At 37.1% G+C, this 16,213-nt stretch overlaps 1 protein-coding gene across 1 annotated transcript in view; it reads left to right on the forward strand.

Annotated features, from left to right (window-relative positions):
* LOC137618638 (immunoglobulin superfamily DCC subclass member 4-like) overlaps positions 1 to 15,732 on the forward strand; it is a 35,624-nt gene extending 19,892 nt beyond the window's left edge. The window contains exons 8-13 of the mRNA XM_068348762.1: positions 851 to 1,026; positions 1,732 to 1,867; positions 3,087 to 3,199; positions 6,014 to 6,148; positions 7,521 to 7,589; positions 7,878 to 15,732. Coding sequence (XP_068204863.1) covers positions 851 to 1,026; positions 1,732 to 1,867; positions 3,087 to 3,199; positions 6,014 to 6,148; positions 7,521 to 7,589; positions 7,878 to 8,126 — 878 coding nt within the window. The 3' untranslated portion in view covers positions 8,127 to 15,732. The remainder of the gene's footprint in view (positions 1 to 850; positions 1,027 to 1,731; positions 1,868 to 3,086; positions 3,200 to 6,013; positions 6,149 to 7,520; positions 7,590 to 7,877) is intronic.
* The last annotated feature ends 481 nt before the right edge of the window (positions 15,733 to 16,213 follow it).

Here is a 16,213-nt window from a genome sequence, read left to right on the forward strand (position 1 = left end):
CCCTAGCAGTACCAGCTGAACTCAGTTGAGTCCCTTGTTAGGCTGGGAGGATCGTAGAGAGTAGAGGTCCCCTTTTTTGTTTTGTTTCTTTGTTGATGTCGGCTACCCCCCAAAATTGGGGGAAGTGCCTTGGTATATGAATGTATGTATTTCCATTTTCTGCTGATTTTCTTATGCACATTTGTTATCACTTTCTTTTTTTATGATTTTCCTTCCCACTATGCTGTATTGAGAATTAAGTAAATGAAATACTAGTGAATGCAAATGTCTGGATTCTCTTATCGACCTCGGGATCAGAGCCCCAAGGCGGAGCCACTCAAAGACAATAGCTTCTGACCGGCCGTGGATAGAACCCCGGTCCAGGAAACTTGTATCACAGTGACAATACCATTTAGCCACGAGCAAGAAGCTGTCTGCTTTGTTCACCCTTAGCTGAAGTGTGCCAAAAGTACCCTGTTAAATGTAAGGACTGGAAATTGAATGACCTTTTGATTCACGTGAGAATCTGATAGATTAAATTCCTGTTGTCCACGCAGCAATGAAAAGCTGTATATGTACACGATATATCGAATTCAGAGTACAAAGGGTACAATTTTGCAAATATCAGTAAGACTTGATATTTACCTATGTGATTCATCTAAGTTTGAAAACAGTACAAATGTGCGAAATTTCATGGTTAAAATTCTGAGTACAAAAGGGTCCCTAACACTAACCATTTTTGCAAATATCAGCGAAACTTGATATTTACCCTTCACTCGACCTATGTGATTCATCTAAGTTTGAAAACAGTACAAATGCATGAAAGTTCATGGTAAGACTGTCATGCCATCATTTAACTTATTTTTCACAGTTCCTTCGGCCCCGTTGAACGTGAGTTGGAAGGCCGCCACCCCGAAAGACGTGGACCTAGTGTGGAGTCGTCCGGAACACATCAATGGACATCTCCTGTACTACTTGGTGACCTATTCCCGTGACCTCTTGGAATGGAAGAACCACACTGTGGAGAGTCATCTCACTAGCACACAGGTTTGCCTTCGTCCGCTCTCCTTTCGTTCAAGATAATTGGGACAGCCCTTTGTGAAGTAGTTTCTTAGTGAAGACACCTAGGCTACTACAGTAGTCCGTAATATTTTTAAAGGATATTTAGAGTGTTATCGTTCACCAGAGAACAGGGGAAGCTATTACAGGACTTTAGAAGTTACATATATAACCTACAGGGACATTAGATTCTTATAAGAGAGTATAGTAAAGAGATAAGATTTCCATTTTGAAGAATTTATAAAAACAATATTAGTTTTACTGCAAAGTACATTATTATGCAGAAATTACAGAGATTCTTCTTCTTATTTTTATTATTATTATTATTATTATTATTATTATTATTATCATTAGTAGTAGTAGTATTAGCTAAGCGACAACCCTAGTTGGATAGCAAGATGCTATAAGCCAAAGGGATCCAACAGGAAAAATAGCCCAGTTATGAAGGAGTATATGGAAAAGTATATAAAAAGTATTGAATAAAGAATATAAAACATCTTAATATCAGTAACAACGTTAAAATAGATATATAATGTATAAACTATGAAGAGAGACTCACGTCAGAATGTTCAACATAGAAAACATTTGTTGCAAGTTTGAACTTCTGAAGTTCAAACTGTGCATTTCTAGGACATTGTTAGTATTTTCTGATTGTGAGAGGTACATAAATGTGATTACTTATTGATTTTCCAGATCCAAGACCTTGTATCCAATACCAACTACACCATACAAATATCGGGCGTTACGGGCGGCGGCCGCGGAACATTGACCACTATCTTTGTCTACATCAACGCAACGCTTGTGGGAGAACCGCACATATCTACACAATGTAAGGCTTTGATAGTCTCTACAGAATGTAAGGCTCAGACAGTTTCTACACTATGTAGGGCTTTGACTTTGTACAAGATGTAAGGTTCTGACAGCTTCTACAGAATGCAAAGCTCAGACAGTTTCTACAGAATGTAAGGCTTTGACAGTTTCTACAGAATGTAAGGCTCAGACAGTTTCTACAGAATGTAAGGCTCAGACAGTTTCTACACAATGTAAGGCTTTGACATTTTCTATAGAATGCAAGGCTCAGACAGTTTCTACAGAATGTAAGGCTTTGATAGTCTCTACAGAATGTAAGGCTCAGACAGTTTCTACACTAAGTAGGGCTTTGACTTTCTACAAGATGTAAGGTTCTGACAGCTTCTACAGAATGTAAGGCTTTGACATTTTCTACAGAATGCAAGGCTCAGACAGTTTCTACCGAATGTAAGGCTTTGATAGTTTCTACAGAATGTAAGGCTCAGACAGTTTCTACAGAATGTAAGGCTCAGACAGTTTCTACAGAATGTAAGGCTTTGATAGTTTCTACAGAATGTAAGGCTCATACAGTTTCTACAGAATGTAAGGCTTTGACAGTTTCTACAGAAAGGCTGTAGCATTTTTTACAGAATATAAATCTCGCACCGGTTTACGTAAATTAAACTTTACGAACCTCGAGAGAGTATTTGAATAATGTAATCAGTAATTATTAAAATTTCATTTTTATAAGGTAATGTATGAGAATTTAAACATTCTGAATGTATGGTAAAGTTCTTTCAATTTGTAAGATTTTGAATTCATTCTAATCATGAATTGCATTCCCCGTCTATTGCATGAATCAATGCCTGTTGTGAATATTTCGCGGGTTAGCTGTTCGTATTTGGCGTTGCTGAAGAGGCTCGGTGAAAACTATCTAATGCTTTTGGAAATAGAGATTAGGATAATTGATACACTGCAACCTATCCTTAGATTTTAATGAATTTTGTTAAAAATCACTGTTGGTTATTATTATTATTATTACTAATTAAGCTACAACCCTAGGTGGAAAAGCAGGATGTTATAAGCCTAAGAGCTCCAACAGGAAAAAAATAGCCCAATGTGAGGAAAGAAAACAAGTAAATAAAATTCAAGAAAAGTAATGAACAACAAAGATATTTTTAAGAACAGTAACTACATTAAAATAGCGATGATCCTTTGAAAAGTTGCTAGATGAAATATTACGTCTTTATCTTTTCCAGTGGTGGTGATAAGTGTCGTGACGTCACTGGCCGCCATCACTTTCCTAGTGGTGGTGTTTCTCTGCCTGCGAGTCATCCGTCTCAGACAGAGCGCAGCCACGTCAGCCTTCCAGGTAAGTCTCGTTAAGTTACAGCGCACTGGCTTTTTTGCATCAGATTGCACTTTCTTGCAGAATTCCAACAGCAGCTCAAAAAAAAAACAAAAAAAAACAACACCCAAAGCTTTGACTGTGGCTTTGTTTGATATATGAATATATGAAACACCACCAGTACTCTCTCTCTCTCTCGTTACGGAAAGGTAGGTAGCGCACCCGGCTACATCACGGTGTTTTGCCCTGACACTAGTAGTCGAGTCTTGATGAAGCGAATATTTTTCTCAATACACCAAGTTAAAAGACTGTGAAATGCAGTTTATCATATATATGTTATCATTTGAAAAAGCGCTATAATTTGCACTAGATTTGTCTAAGAAACTTCAAATAGTGCGGCCGCACTAAATTAGAAAAAAATGCTCTGGACTTTCGAGAAATGCGCTGAAATGGCAACTCTGGTCACGCGTCGTATCGCTGAAAAACGATACAGGTAATGTAGAATACACGAGTGTGGTAATACGAGGATAGAGATTTCCTGGCAGATGCAGCTGCCAACCCTCACCACCATTTCTCTCAAACTTATGAATTTTGATCCTAACAACCTGTCAAACTTCTGAGATATTCCTTACACTTCTCACATATCAATTTCTTTGCAATAACTCTGGGGAATCTTTAAAAGGGTGACTCTCAGATCCCATCCCATTAAAGTAATCCGAATGATGTCACGTCTCTGATCGACTTCATCTGGTATCATGTTACCGGGTAACTAGAGATTTCATAATTTTTTATCAAATTCAGGATACAATTTGTGTCTCTTTCTGATAAATCTTAGATAAGGATAAAACATCTTATAACATCAAGTCGTAGGGTGTGCTTTTCCAGAACTCAAGACATTGGATATTGCACAAGAGTAGTAGTATTTGAAAGTTATGGATCACTCGTGAAGTGTAAAATAGTTATTCTTTTTTCGAGAATGCAATGTTATGAAGGCAGCACAATGGATTATAAATTATCACAGCACGGTCACTATAAATGCACATATATCTCTTAAGTAATAAATGACGAGGTGGACTCAAGGTACATTTTTTTTTCCAAAGAGCAGTAAAGAATGCGCCTGTTGGCCCCACAAGCTAAAGGATGTTTTGTCTTTAAAATGTAGAGATTGTAAAACAATTGGGTATTGCAATCGCAGAATGTTAAAAGCACTTTCATGACTATAATACATATTATTGGAATAAATCAATAGTTTGCGCACAACACAAAGTACACCTTACCTCTCTCAATCACCCGTTCACACTGCTAATTTTCATCCACTCCCACTCCTAGCCTGTTAAATCTCACATCTCTTTCAACAGGGCTACTTATAAACTTCTTTGTCACACACAGGCTCGTCTGATAGCAGACAGTGTCTGTCTGTCATCTACTAAAATATGATAATGCAAATTTCCTATTGTAATGTTAGGTTTATTTGAATAAAAATTATCAGTGGAAATTTATATTTGGCAAGTGGTAGGAGAGATAATTTTTATGGCCAAATCATACTAATATAAACTCAGACAAAGGTTTTTTAATCAGACGATTGATCGTAGAAATCTGAAATCAACTTCTCAAGGTATAGACATTGAGTTACAGCGGATGCCCTTGCCTGTTGATTAAATTTCTGGCTAGAGATTGGGGTCATATGCAAAGGGAATTAACCAGAACTGCTAAAAAAACACAAAAACGCATGGTAGGGAAGAAATTATGACAGTAGAAGGGAAGAATAATCAAAAGTACTATATGTGTTCCATACTTTAACTGCCTCTCGAGTGAATGGCGAGGTACTATAACATTACTGGGTAAATATTGGCGGTGAAGAAGGACCTTAATAAGAAAATCCTATGCATAGTAGATCCTAAATTGTCTATAAATGAAAGGGGAATAAAGATTTTTATAGTCTTGCTAAAGCGAATACTGTACGTAGTGAAACCCAAAATGGAAAAAATCACGAATTCAGAAGACTGAAGTTCACATTGCCTGACTGCTCTGTCCACAGTTATAAAGGAAAAGTATTGTGAGTACAAAAGGGGATGAGGGTCAATTCAAGTCTTGTACGTTCATTTTATATCTATAATATATTTGCCAAGATAATTATCTTTGAGGTATATGATGCAAGTTCACCTACCTTCCTTCCTCTTCAAGAAGTGTAGCCTGGCTGAGTACCAAAGTTTTTAGTGGAATGAAAAATTAATTTGTTTAAAAAAGGAGACGTTTGTTTGAAAATGTTGTATTGCGATTAAATCTGCTGTGATTTGCACTGATGTAGAGATTTAATATTGCCAAGTTTGTGATAAAATTAGGGCATTTTCACTTGCTGTTGGAACTGCAAATGTTATGGGTTTTTCACCTTTTGTACAGCCTGATTCATGACTTGAGTGTCTCACTCAGAGTAAATCTAAAAGGGAAAAGAAATTCTTTGCTTGAGATTATAATGGAAATATAGAATAGCCTTCCTAAGGGCCCGGCCAGACCAAGCGCGGCTAGCGGGGAGGTTAGCGGCAAGAGGTTCCAGCTGATAATTGAAACCTTAAGTATCTTATGTAGGTGGCCAGATAGGAGTCGCGGGAAGCCTCGCGACTCCCATCTGGCCACCTACATAAGATACCTAAGGTTTCAATTATCAGCTGGAACCTCTTGCCGCTAACCTCCCCGCTAGCCGCGCTTGGACTGGCCGAGCCCTAAGTGTGTGTTTATTTTCACTGGCCCAATAAGAATATTTACCTGAATCAGTGGCATATTTTTCTCTTACGCACCGCTGGCAAATTATGGTTCTTACTCCAGAAACAAACCTTTCAGGGGAACGGTACTTGTCGAATGATTTATGCCAACGGACTCAAACCATCAAGTCGAGACTGTACTGAACTTAATGATTACAAACCTATGCTTACTTCCTTACCACCAGCCATTCAGAACCACCACTTAGATACAAAGGTAAGAAAAATAACAGTTAAAAAAAAGTTTTTTTTTAAATAAAAAATTTGCAATTCGCTTTGATTACAATAATATTGACAATAAATAAGGCTACGGAGAAAGCATGACTAACTGATAGAAGTAGAAATGTGAACAGTTTCGCTGTAGTGATACGCTGATGATGATGATGATGATGCTGCTTTTTCTAATCTAAGCTCTGCTTACATTGTGTTTTTTCTTTTCTTGTAATATACTTCTGGCAAATAGTTTCACTAATTATTTTCAAGAATTCCATCTTCTTATACTGATGCATTTATAGATTGCTTTTGTTTCAAGACAGTAGGCCCACAAGTTCAGTTTTATTCAAGAATTCCATCTTCTTATACTGATGCATTTATAGATTGCTTTTGTTTCAAGACTGTAGGCCCACAAGTTCAGTTTTATTCAAGAATTCCATCTTCTTATACTGATGCATTTATAGATTGCTTTTGTTTCAAGACTGCAGGCCCACAAGTTCAGTTTTATTCAAGAATTCCATCTTCTTATACTGATGCATTTATAGATTGCTTTTGTTTCATGACTGTAGGCCCACAAGTTCAGTTTTATTTCTCTTTTCATGTAAAATACTTTGAATTTCAGTCCATAATTAAAAGTGTTCATCTCCATAGACTTATTATTTCACATGTCGTAAGCTTGAGGACAGTAATACCCTGCGTTACGTCGGTATGACGTACAGTTCATCAGTTCCTAGGGTATTAGGATCAAAAATAAAATGTACGTATCGTCGTTTTTTGCGATGTCACGTCGTTTTTTGCGATGTCACGTCGTTTTCTACATTGTAAAATAATGATAAAGTGCTGCATTGCATTTCACTGGGAATAAAATGATAGTAGCTTAAATGTGTGTTTCATGTTCAGTAGATGTATAGCGAACGTATAAACCATTTTATGATGATAAAATTTGACCTAGGTCGAAAATCGCCATATGTTTGGTCTCTTTGACCTAGATAATGATGTAGGGCAGTGTATTACTGTAGTGTACTGTATTAGATGTAAAGTGTCATTAGAAAACCAAACATTCTTTGGAAGTTGTAACATCACGACACTTGAGTAACTTATATCAAATCTGGTTTTGATACAAAAGTTTTTGTCAAGTTACGTTCATAATTTTACAGACTTTAGTGGAAGTGTTCATATCAATTTACAGATTCAACACTCAAATGTATCTTATTAATTTTTAGTCTTTAAAACGCAGATTGTAAATACTTTGTATTAGCTAGGCTAGAATTCTTGCCTTACATTAAAGGTAGGACTTCTAAAAAATACTTTTTATACTCACATATGATCATCCTTATGCCCCGATATATTTGTTTACCATGTATGATTTTTCTCAGGGAGGTCCAGGGTCCCATGGCGATGGGATAAATTGCCTTCTAGAGGCCAACGCTTCTTCCGTAAATCAGGTATAAAGTATTTGTGAATTTGTTATTGAACTGTTCAACAACACTTGAGTAAATCCTTTCAGATAAGAATGTTGGTGACAGTATAACATTACATTGTTCTGCAATACTTGTGGTTTTGATGTTTGAATAAAGATGTAAAAACTAAAATTCTTTAGGTAGTATAACGGTGCTGTATAAAACTTGTGATTTTATTACTGCATTTAAGATTGAACTCTAGAATTCTAAAAAGTTTGTTTTATTGCTGTAATTACTTTGTCAGTTATACACATTTGACTAATCCCTACACAGGCTGACGTGCCAAACGAGAACCATCTCCCTCTTCGCGATGGGATTGGTTCCAACAACCTAGAAGACAGCCTAGATGACATTGACGACGACGATGACGACGCTTCCAGCAAGTTACTCCAGACCATCTCAGATGGATGTTCCCCCCTGACGACGGATCTCGATTCTAGGTGCACGGGTGAATCCACTCAGGTCGAGCCGGGCTCGTCCAGCGACAGCACAGGGGCAGTGGAAATAACGGCCTCCTCTTAGGGGCCACTTTAACCTCAACTCACGGGTGAAGGCACGGGTCTAGAGTAATACGGGTCCAGACGCCCTTTTCAGAAGAATAGCATTGTGCTGCAGTTTTATGCCTCGCCGTTACAGGCTCGGGTTCGTCTCACAATGTCTTAGACTTGCGCTGAACCTGGCAGCGAAAGCCTAGGACTCGGTACTAAACTGAAAGCGAAGGTACGGGTTTCGGAGGGGGAGTCTGGACCCAGTAACCCTACCATAGGCCGAGCGTACCGACTAAATGGAAGAAGGGTGACGGTGGCGAAGTGTGACGAGTGTCGAGCAGAGCGAACCTTCAGCTGGCGCTGCAGATAGGATCTTATGGGAAGCCCCTTATGACCAATCTACTTGGGTGAAAATAATACTCATTCCTCCACAGTCTGTTGTCTTGCGAGATGTAAGGCCGTTTTTAAAGTCCAATTTATGTCTAGAGTCTTTTAAGATGGTAGTTTCTTGTTAAGCATCAGGGGATTCCACTCTGCATTCAGGCGCTGCAGGTTGTACTGTTAAAAAGCTAAATGCACCACTTCTTCGAGGATTTACTTTTAATTTTTATGTTTATAGATATTGATATTTACATGATTGCTGAAAGCATTATTCTGTTAAAGGGTTATAGAGCCGGACAATTGACTGTCAACTTTTCAAGGAAAATGTTGCAAATGTCAGAAATATAACACTTGACGTCCTCCTTTCAATTACAAATGGAAATTCTAATGCTGATACAAACAATTTTGCCTTGATATATTACGTTACGTAATCATATTGATACTGGTGTTATCAGAGCATCTTTATTTGCCTTGTGCTAATGAAGGAAATTCTTCTACTGCATTTATTTGTAACTGGCAGGGACTTTTTAATGGAGAATCAATGTTACGCCCCAATATTTCTTCTTTTCGTGAGGTATGAATTTGATTTTCAGCGATATGTGAGAGCCACTGCTTAGATATTACTTTAGATCATGTCATTTGACTGGTAAATACTTACTGGTGTAATCAGAGTATTTATATTTACCTTCAGATAATGAAGAAAATGTTTCCTATGTTATAAATTTATATGAATTGACTAAGACTTCAAATGAAGAAAGGACAAGCAAACCATCCTCAGAGAGACTTGAGTTTGGGTTTATGGAATCCCTTACCAATGTAGTATTGTACTTAATTGCTTTATTAGGCCAATTTTGGCACTTATTAGAATTCATTAGAAGGTGCACTCAGGTCATATCTGCATCATTTCACTCTACATCCTTGCTTTTTATTTGGCATCAGTTCCTAATGAAAACAACAAGATAGAAAATTGTTTGGTGGAGACTAGTGCAAAAAATGTACAGTTTCTCTCATATTATTTTCCTTTTGTAAACAAACTTTTCATTTGAAGTTTTACATTAATGATTTAGTCAAAACTCTGATTAATCTTTATCTCTTTTTGCTTGTTTGCTGAAAAGGCTATTTTGAGGTTTGGTCCCTAAATAGATACGTAGAGGATTTCTGTGAAGCGTCGAAACCCAAGTCAAGAAATAATTATCCTAAAAACGGATTTTGAGCGAAGCTAAAAATCTATTTTTGGGTGAGATAGCCATGTCGTCCCGATGGAAGGTTCCTATAAGTAGCTTCCATCAGGACGACATGGCTTGAGCCCAAAAATCTATATTGTTCTCTGTGATAGTCAATTGTGTATATTTTGTTTAAAGTGTTGAGATATTTGACATTTTTTAATCTGGTTTTAGGAGACGGCAGGACGCTATATAAAATTAAATTACATATTTCAGAATCTTACATCAGCATTGGATTGGTGTGGCTTCGTCAATAAATTTGCCTGAATACTTAATGTCCACTGATAACATTTTGAACTTGAATCTGTACTGTATATACCCTCTTTCAGCAACCATAAAGTGTTAGGCGAGTTAATAGCGATATAGAAGATAACTTATACAATCAAGAAGATAAAACTTCAGGTTTAACAAAAAAAAAAAAATGTTTTCGTACCATAGGAAATTTTGTGTAATGAGTATATTCTAGAATTTTGTTGATGTTAGCCTGGTAGTATTTAAAGGTCACTCAGGAATGTCATATAAAAATAACTTATTTGTTTGCTGTGGAGGATGTTGCAATGCAAAGGAAAATGGATACCTCATCTGTCATCACGCTTACTCTAGGGTGACCTTCCCGGAGATTGTTTCAAACTGAAAAAAAGTACACTTAGTAGCACATTGCTTGTAGTGAGCTGGTTAGTCCTTCCATAAGTTAGACCTCAATGCATTTCAGTGCACATATGTTACAGCTCTCTGTAATTCGCTGCAGCGTACAGCGTACATACTACAATGTATTGTAACGTATGTGAGTTATGGCATAGCGTACTGTTTTGCAACATAAAAAATGTTCAAAGTTTTTTTGCATCTAATGTTTTTTTTCTGGTAATGACCATTTTTGTTTATACCACAATTCCGTTGTTCAGTTTTCTACATGTCGTATCCTCTATTTTTTCATTCCACCAGTGGCTCTATATAACAAAGCACTACACTCTGCTACTTGTTAAATGCTACCTCTACCATAGTATTTTTTTTTTTTAGTATTTTCTTCCTGAAATCAATAAAACCTGAAATCCAGATGTTACAGTACTGTACTGTAATCTGTTTTGCAATTTTTACCTTCAGAGCTTAAGCAATAATCAGAGCCACCAACTGAATACTGGTTTCAGCTGCGCGTTCTGTGTCGCAAATGCTTCTACGACAAAATTACTGCCTTTGGTGTTCCTATTGTAGTGTTTTTAGTTTTTTTTAGTCACTTGATTATTATGGTACATCTAATAAATTGATAATTTTAGTTATTTTAGAGACCACTTTATAGATGATCAATTGGTCTCACGATACAGTATTGTCATTTCGTTTTATCTCAGATCTGCATATTGTGAAATTACAATATAAGTGATCCAGTTCACAAACTATTTACCCCATCCGTACTTTGGCAGTCAGGAATACTGCAGGAATTACACAAAGTCATTAGACACAGCTTCAGTATTTGCAAAATCATCATCAAGTGTTTTTACATTCATTTTAATTTTTAACAGATGTAGACGTAAAAGCGTTCGCTGCGCGTTCTCGTATGTCAAACGCACTTCCTTCCCGAGGTCCCATCTGATCTATGTCTTCGTTCATCACCGTTTTTGTTCTATTTTATTTCCAAATGGATTGATTTTCTAACTGATGGTTCCTTGTTCCCTCTCGTCACTTGTTGAGACCATCAAAATCTTTGAAGTTGCACTCGATCATCCAACTGCTTATAACTTCCTCTTTTGTAATACTGTCATCCAACTGTCCCATGGCCTTAAATTCTGACCCTCTAAACATACAAATATGCCCTTTCCTTTCATTGATTGGTTACATTTGCTGAATGTCATATTAAACTTTTTGGTTGTCTTCATTCCAAAAGGAATATCTTGTCATCAAATTAAAATTTAGAAATTCTCACAAGAGGCATTACAATGTCAATCTTGACCTGCACTTTCGGGACATGTCTGTAATTCACCACGATTCCGCGGTTCAGACACGTGTGACCAACTCGAAGACAAGACAGTGGCATGGTTTCACACAGCCAGACCTAGCATAGGGAAAAGGTCAGTGAAAAGAATTTCAGGCACTGATGTAGTCTTTGGAAGATAAAAAACTGAAGAAATAAACTGATGCTAGATAGACAGAAATGGTTGATGTTGGCTTCAGGTTTCTAAAACTCTGCTCTGAATCTCCACTGGGCTGTCAATGGGAGGGAAACAAAGCTGACATGCTCTACCCAAAGAAATAAGAAGCCATTTACTCTAGCAAAATCTGTTACGGAAAGCAATATAGAATTATTTACTATGCTTATAAATAAGAAAAAAAAAAAAGATTTTTTTTGGAAGAATACAATCAGTTTTGAATTGAAATTTGGGTACTGTATCGGAGTGCACTGTATGGAGTTTGTTTGATTCAACCCAATACAAGAAGCAGTATTACCAATTTCCCAGAAATGATTAAACTTTAGAAAAGGCCAAAGATATTTCCCACAAGCCGACATAAACTATTAGGAAAACAAAGCAACCCAGCAAATGAATGGAAACCAAAACTTATTGTTTTTATTTAGCATTTTGAAGACAATTATCAAAATGACATGCCCAGGATGACTCGGGAAATATGAATGGAGGTACGGTTGTGTAATATTAGGTCAATTTTAGGGAGGGTTGCCATATTTACACTCGCACAATAATGACTTTCTGTAATTTCGTCAGTGCCGCTGCCCAAGAAAAGCCAGTTCCCCATGTTCAATTTCATTAGGAATCTCATTGCTCTTTTGTATTCAAGACTATTCAAACGGTGTACCGCAGGATGTTACTATGATTAGAGCAGTTTCCGATCACCAACTGCTCGCAGCCAAAGAAAGTTTATGATCTTTTATTGGTGTTCCCACATTGATTCCCTCACGAAAAGTAATCCAACTGTGGTTTAGGAATATGCTGTTAGGGAAGGGTGCGAGGATTGTCGTTAACTCGTCAAAACCTCCCGCGCTACATCCAAAGGCTCATTGTGAAATTGTTTGATCCTATGGCCCAAGTTGAGATAGAATCTGTCAACTTTTTTTCATGGCTGAACGTTAATATGTGTAATTGTGCAGAACCGTATTCATTGTAATTGATGCCTTAGGTTTTATTAAGGATTATTGGATGTTATTACTGCATAGTAGTTAATGGAAATTTGTGTATGAATATATACATGTTCACTATTTGTTACTTATACTTCTACTTTGTCTATTTTTCAAGGAACTTATAGTGTTTTATGAATAGTTTTAAGTTTAAGTCCTGATTGTGAATGCACAATTTCACCTAAAGTTGTCAGAAAATCTGAAAGTTCCTTGTGAAGTTTGTGTTGAAACGCAAGATCCGAGATCGCAAGGTTTAATTAAAATAGGAATTTCAGGATTAAAGGTCTCTATAACTTAGATATATTTTTTCAGTATTGTTCTTATTATATATATTTCTCTCTTAACAATTTTCTTCATTGGTAAGTACTGTAATGTTTATTTTTATAATTGCTTGTTGTTAGATTACAAGTGATGGCTTAGTATGTGGTGCACGGTTCTATACATTTTGAGAACTACAGCCACAGTATTTGATTACACTGTAACAGTGTGATTGCGGTCACACCAATTCAGTTCATGCTGCCATAAAACTTTTATTTACTGTATATGCAATATCGCCGCAATTTTTTTTTTTGATGAGTATGTATCCAGAATTTACAAGCACTGCAACAATTTCCACTGTGTACATAATAAGTCATCAGAACTTCAACTCTTATCATCAACTTGTAATTTCAAAGATGAGCTTGTTCCTTAAAATTAACGCGATCGCCGAGCGGAAGATAGAAAATCCTCGTGTGTCAAGCTGACCGACCTCAAGATTGAACTGAACTGTGTGGCAGACAGCAACCATTTCCCGTGCAATTGTATTTTCTGCATCACGAGTAGAGTAGACACAACACGTTGTGATTTGAATGTAGTGGATAGCCGATGCAGAGATGGCGCGGGGAATGTTACAAATTCATCTGTCAAGGAGTCGCGCGGGTGTCGTAAGATAAGTCATTTGTAATGTGGTTAAGAGACTTGCTAGGTTATGTATTTAATATGTAAGGTAGTTTAGAATCGAGTTGTGTTGTAGTAGGTTTAAACTCAGAGGTAAGTAAGCCCAGTTTTTTTTTTATGCAACGTCTGGTTTCCGTTATACTTTTCAAAGATTAGATCTTGAGTTTTCTACTGGGTAAGAAGTGCCTGAGATAAAATGCATTAAGTATAGCAAGCTGAAAAAAAGTATTTGTTTTTCGGCTTATGTTATGGTCTAACAACAGTACATAGTTTAAGAAACTAAAACATAGTATTCTGGGTGATAAAATGGATAAGTATATTATGGTAAGATAAAGAAATATTTATTTTTCAGCTCACGGTAGTGTCTGACATCAGTACGGGGTTTAAGTTGAGAAATAAAGCATTGCATTCCTGCATTATTTCAACCCACACTTTATGAAGAATCATATGCAAGAGAAAAATAATACTTAAAGAAGTGAGCTCTTAAATTTGATTTTATGGAAAGCAATTTATATTTAGTTGACCGGTGGAAAGGCTGTGTGTTTCAAAAGCTGTGATCCATGCATCAGCATTGTAGAGTAGGCTCTGAATATGGCACTGTATTATCATACAGTATAAATTATACTGTAAGGACTTGGCTGTGAAACAGTATTTAGGGCTAAGTGTGTGACGTTAAATCTTAGCTGATCCAGAATGCGGCTGTGAAGTCTTGCTCGTGAGTGCGAAACCGCCATCGCGAAACCGCCATCGCGAAACGTACCTTAATTTACCCCTCGTACCATTGGCAGCTCAACAAGGGCGGGGCTCCTCCGAGAAACGACGAAAGGTCGTACCGTAGAATACGTCGAGTACCGTTCGAGATACAAGTTGATGATACGTGAACCCCCTTCGTCAATATTCACAATTACCCACCCCCCATTTCCCCCCACTTCCCTCCCAGTCCACCCCCCTCCCCCCACTTGGTACCTGGTCAAACATTCTTTAAAAAGCTAAAAGCAAAGTGATACTGTTTACAAATGCTTTGTATATCCTCTCTGGCCTATTGGCTGACATGTACATAGATGACTGGCAGTATGGGATGCTTTAGTAACATGTTAACTTTGTTATGAAAGTACTGTGTATATATGTGTGCGTATGTCTGTGCATAGTGTATTACAGCATGGAAAAAAATATTCTTGCATATATGTATAACTTACATGGCAAGTGGCATTATTTTATGTATCCAGTGCATCTCTTTATGTTGACTTTATGAACAAAGTGTGTCAGGCATATGTATACATATACAGTATATTTCATGTGCATGCAGTATACATACACACATATATGGATATACAGTACAAGTGCATATTGATATATAAAAAGTATATATATATATATATATATATATATATATATATATATATATTGCATACATACTATACACACCCACATGTGCTATGTATGTGAGTATGTATACACATGTTTTGTGTGCATATATATGTATGCATACTGTATCTGTTCTTTTGCAAAGGCTTGTTTATTTTTAGTGGGTTTTATCCGTATGACTGTGAAACTATTATGATTGTCGTCAATTCTGTTTTTTGAATAGTGAAACTGTAAAAGCTTTTGGTGCCTCTTTAGAACACGTATTATACGAATTATGTCTCGTGTCCTCGGCGCGGAGAGCGAGGCGCCGAGCCATCTAGCTCTTTTTTGCTGTCTTGTATCTGTTGTTATACCTCAAAAAGTGTAGTTTATAAGGTGGTTTGTACAGTTGATACAAAATAAAAAAAAAATAAAACAAATTGTCCATTCCACGGAAGAAAGGTGTGGCAGAAATAGCCATGACATGTGGTGATGGTTGTATTGGGCATGAGAAAATTGTACTGGGCACAGACATGTTATGTGCCCAATACCCAGGGCTATATAATACTTCTCTGATAAACATTACTTAAAGCCCAATTGTCATCCGCAATGAGAATAAAGAGAAATTTAAGAATTGATTCGTCGTTCATTTTCCTTGGGGGGTCATTGTCTTACTCGACGGAAAAAAGCATTTGTTCATTTTGGCGGACTTTAAGCATTTATTAATATTATTATTATTAAATGCTAAGCTACAACCCTAGTTGGAAAAGCAGGATGCTATAAGCCCAGGGGCCCCAACAGGGAAAATAGCCCAGTGAGGAAAGGAAATAAAGAAAAGTAAAATATTTTAAGTATAGTAACATTAAAAAAAAAATTCATAAAGGGTCGTGGTGGCCGATGTGGTAACGTCCCTGACTGGTGATTGCCAGACTGGGTTTCGAGTCCCGCTCAAACTTGTTAGTTCCTTTGGTCGCTGTAACCTCACCATCCTTGTGAGCTAAGGATGGAGTGGTTTGGGGAGACTATAGATCTATCTGCTGAGCCATCAGCAGCCATTGCCTGGCCCTCCTTGGTCCTAGCAGGGTCGTTTCCAATGATTGAATGAAGCAGTGAACTCAT

This window comes from Palaemon carinicauda, chromosome 25 (assembly GCF_036898095.1).
Source record: "Palaemon carinicauda isolate YSFRI2023 chromosome 25, ASM3689809v2, whole genome shotgun sequence".
Taxonomy (NCBI): domain Eukaryota; kingdom Metazoa; phylum Arthropoda; class Malacostraca; order Decapoda; family Palaemonidae; genus Palaemon; species Palaemon carinicauda.